Source organism: Nicotiana tabacum, chromosome 13 (genome assembly GCF_000715075.1).
Source record: "Nicotiana tabacum cultivar K326 chromosome 13, ASM71507v2, whole genome shotgun sequence".
NCBI classification, from domain to species: Eukaryota; Viridiplantae; Streptophyta; class Magnoliopsida; order Solanales; family Solanaceae; genus Nicotiana; species Nicotiana tabacum.
Window position 1 is genome coordinate 13,336,476 of NC_134092.1, and position 4,271 is coordinate 13,340,746.

Sequence of the window (4,271 nt, forward strand, 5' to 3'; positions counted from 1 at the left end):
TTGAATCTTACACAACTTCGATAACATTCAACTATAATTTTTTAGTTTATATTTAATCTATTTTAAGTGTTAATTAAAAACTTTAAAAAATTCATATAACATACACTTTTGACAGAACTTAAAACCAACAATTTTTCCCCGACACCTAGATTATTTCTTTAGGAAAATGGAATTTGTAAAGTCTAAATTTGCAATCTTAACATTTAATTTATTTGAGTGAGTTTTTGACCAATATTGTCCCTTATCTTTGAGGGTATGTCTATTTTGGTCCCTCAAATATAACCATGAACATATTTAGTCCCTTAAGTATTGTTAAATTGGAGCACATTTAATCTCACTGACACAATATGTTCAAAAACTAAATATGTTATCCAACTCTGATTCATGAAACAAATCTTCTGCTCTGAAACAAAACATATAATCACGATATAATAAAATTCAAAGTTGTGACACTATTATTTGAATTGTTATTAATTTACAACATTTACTAACAAAATTTAGAATTTTAATAATTTTATCCTATTTACGACGCCATAATTAATAAACTCTTAAATTAAGACCGAAACTTGTCAAAAAATAATTCGGGCAGACTCAACCGCCCTGATATTTTCAGAGAAAAGCACTGCCCTAACTGCCCGAACCCTTGTAGAGAGATTACGGGCAGCTTCCTCAGTAACACCCTCCCCTTCACCCAAACGCACCAGAACGAAGAGTCCTCTCTGTCTATCACAATCTCTGGGTCTCTATTGATTCCCTGCTTGATCGGACGGTCAGAAATCAACGTCGCTTCTAATCTGATTTTTTTTCATCTTTTAGCTTCTGAAACTCTCCGATCTGCTTCATCCAAGCTCAGATCTATCTCTCTGGTAAGTTTCTAGCTCCGATTTGCTAAATCTTTTTCAACTTTGTTTTTTTCACTAGTTTTTTTTTTCAGAATTAAGTTTTCGACATAATAAGCTCCGAAAAATAGTTGAGTTCTGTCGTCTTCTTCTGTTGCAACGGTGTGTTATTGCAGGTGGTGGTTGGTGTATTTGCGGCGAACCGTACCGATGGAGACTAACGGTGGTCCAGTCAACGTCGCTATAATGAGTCAGAACTTGCTATCCTACGCCGGCGAGGCTTTGGTGGTTTCGCTAGTAGTATCTATGATAGTCAAAGCTCAGCTTCTCACACTCACTCAGGTATTATAACGTTTACTTCATGTTGAGCAGACGTTGTGCCTTTTTTAGTGTTCTGGTGTATGCTAATTTGCGCCCATGGTTACTTTTCTTTATCCTTTCTGCTAAAATGAGCCGTACAGTCGATTTGTAGTTTTTCTTAACATGCGCCGTCCCTTTTTTTAAAAGTGTTCTGCGTATGCTAACTTGCGCATATTGTTAGTTTTGTTTATCCTGTTATTCTCCAGTATAGAGGTTTCTGCTAAAATGAGACGTATGGTTAATTTTTAGATTTTTCTTAACATGCGCCAGTTTCTAGATCTACTCGAAGTTTGGGTTAATAACTTAGAGGTCCTTTAGAGCTGATCAAATTGCACTAGTGGTCTCTATGATTTTTCATTTGTTCTCTTTTCTTTGTTTTGGGCCGGGTCAGGCCAGGCCCGATCCAGGTGTGTTTGGGTTTGTGTTGATGAGGAACTGATCTCTGAGTTTTATGGAACAAACGTTTTAAGTTGCTTGTGATGTTCTTTCTTCATTCTTTTTTTTGTTTTTATTTTTTAATGATAGTGGCGTCGGTGCAGTTTACGCGCACCTTCACTATTTTTGCTTTTCACTAGTACAGATACCAGAGTAACTCTTTATGCATTTAATTTACTCGAGTTTTGCTAGAAAGCTGCTTCATTTTGGTAGCTGGGTAGAGAAGCCAAGAAAGAAAAGATATAAATGCAAAGCAAGATACAAGAAAGGAAGAATATATTGACGTTTGGAAGCTTCAATTTTAGAGCCCGTATGGACATAAGAATTTTTTTATTTTTTTTCGAAATTTTATTATTTTTTTCGAAATTAGTGTCGGCCACAAAAATTCCAATTTTCAGAGATGAATTTTGTAATTTTTCGAAAATTTAAAAAACTCAAAAAAATTATTTTTCAAAATTTTCACTATCACTCACAAAACTTCAAAAACAACCCAAAATTATATTCATATCCAAACACAACTTTAATTTTCAAATACATTTTCACTTGATTTTTCTTTTCATTTTTTTTTTGAAACTTTACAATTCTTATGTCCAAACGCCCGCTTAGCGCGGTCGGTCACATCAATCTAACTCATTGAGCTCCAGTCGAAGATGGAATAAGTATCTTTTGTGAAAAGTGGTTTTGGAATATATCATAGACACTATATTCCACTAGTTGTGCTATCTGCAAATATCAAAAGCTAACGTACAGGTAGGTTTGAGAGGAGATGGGCCTGAAGAGTCTGACCCATTTGGATGGATATGGCATGGCATATCCATTTTTAATAGTCAGTGTTTGCAAACTTATTGAAAAGTAATCACTATTTAATGCGAAGATAAAATTTGGATAAAAGTACCTTGTTGAAACACGGAAAGTTTCAGCATAATATGCTGGATTATCGAACTCCTGCATATTATGTTGGAATTTTTAAGAGTTTTTTTGTTCAGATTTTATTTACATGAAAAAGTAGCTAAATTTCGATTAATTTAAAATTATGACTAATTTTCAATTAGCTATTGTAAATCGGACTATTTCTTTATTCGAAAGATATGTTGGTTCTGGCCCAATTAAGAAATCAATCTGGGTCCACACATTAGATCTGGCAAAAGCTGGTAAATAGGTAATCATATCTAGTTACTACCACGGTTAATATGTCCAACCAGTTTTTTACGGATGTGGTTATATTCTTGGGATTGAAGCGTAGTAGTTGTTGTTAGTCATAGTTCTCCCATTTTCATCAGTTTTACGTATTAGACAGTTAGACTACAACTTTTCCTTTGGCCTTTGGTAGTATGTCAACTCAGACTAAGCAACACTAACGTGTCAATATCACACCTAAGTTGGCAATGGCTAGTGTTTTCGTATTCAACTCGGTGATCTTGTGAACATTGAAAACACCAAAATAATGAACAATCAACTAATTCTTTTTTTTTTTTTATTTTATTTTAAAAACAACCAACTAATGTTTGAATCAAACAGTTTGATAGGATGTTTTTCAATTTGAGATTGTATTGATTTGATATGTTCTGGTATAAATTTGATGATAAGTAAAATAGACCAATTTTTAGGATAGAATAGGTATAGGCTATATCCAATACCCTTGAAACCTATTCTTTTCATACAGTATATTTTCTTTTTCCCTTCATGGCTCAAACTAGATGACTACGAGATCAGATAGTCAATTTTCACATTCACACTTTCAGGACTACTTGAAGCTACTTACGGAGAACCCTAAAATGAGAGGTGACCATCCCACATCTTGCCCAAGCAAGCCTCTTGATGCAGAGAACGACAGTGATGAAGACGGGGACGAGGATGAAGATGAAGATGAAGATGAAGATGGTGAAGGTGAGGAGCACTTTAACCCCAACAACAATAAGGGTGCCTCCAAGAAAGGTCCGGGAGGAGAGGCAGGTGGTGCAGAAGAGAATGGTGAAGACGAAAATGACGAGGGAGAAGATGAACCAGAAGGCGACGACGATGATGATGATGATGATGCAGAAGATAACCCTGACGATGATGATGAGGAAGATGAAGGCGAGGAAGAAGTTGTAGAAGAAGATGACGAGGACGAGGACGAAGGAGGAGAGGACGAGGAAGAAGAAGAGGAGGATGAGGAAGAAGAACTTCAGCCACCAAAGAAGAGGAAGAAGTAAACTATCAATCACTATGACCTCCAAACTCTCATAATGTGCAACTTTGTACCCTAACGACTGCCTAGATTGGCATACAAAGGTGTATTAGTTTGACACCTTCCTGTACTTTAATTCTGTTTCTTACACCATTAGAGTACCTTAGAACTTCGAGTTATGGCATAAGTGAAGCACTCTTAAGTTCATGAAAATGGTGATTGATAAGCCAAGGTGTTTCTGCATTATCTTCGAGATTTCAAGTCCTAGTCCAGAAGATCATGAACTACATCCAAATCAATTGTCGAAAACTTGAGTAATATTATCAAGAACAAAATTTTAAACTGCACGAAGATCTACCAATTTTCACATGGTCCCAAAGTAGCACCTTACACTGCAGGAAAAACCCAAATTTTTTAGCCACCTCAGACAACTTTCACTAAAAAGATAGTATGTGACAATATTGGGT

General features: G+C 35.6%; 1 protein-coding gene across 1 annotated transcript; it reads left to right on the forward strand.

Moving 5' to 3' along the window:
- Positions 1-602: 602 nt before the first annotated feature.
- LOC142167798 (uncharacterized) lies at positions 603-4,050 on the forward strand. The gene is made up of 3 exons (XM_075227746.1): positions 603-866; positions 1,016-1,181; positions 3,377-4,050. Exons 2-3 carry the CDS (start codon positions 1,050-1,052, stop codon positions 3,827-3,829), a joined length of 585 nt encoding a protein of 194 aa, XP_075083847.1. The 5' UTR covers positions 603-866; positions 1,016-1,049; the 3' UTR covers positions 3,830-4,050.
- The last annotated feature ends 221 nt before the right edge of the window (positions 4,051-4,271 follow it).

What these genes read in the sequence shown, in the direction of transcription:
- LOC142167798 (XM_075227746.1), top strand. Translation starts at nt 1,050, where the DNA reads ATGGAGACTAACGGTGGTCCAGTCAACGTCGCTATAATGAGTCAGAAC. An exon ending in AGCTTCTCACACTCACTCAG is followed by an intron (nt 1,182 to 3,376) that starts GTATTATAACGT and finishes TCACACTTTCAG; the next exon opens with GACTACTTGAAGCTACTTAC.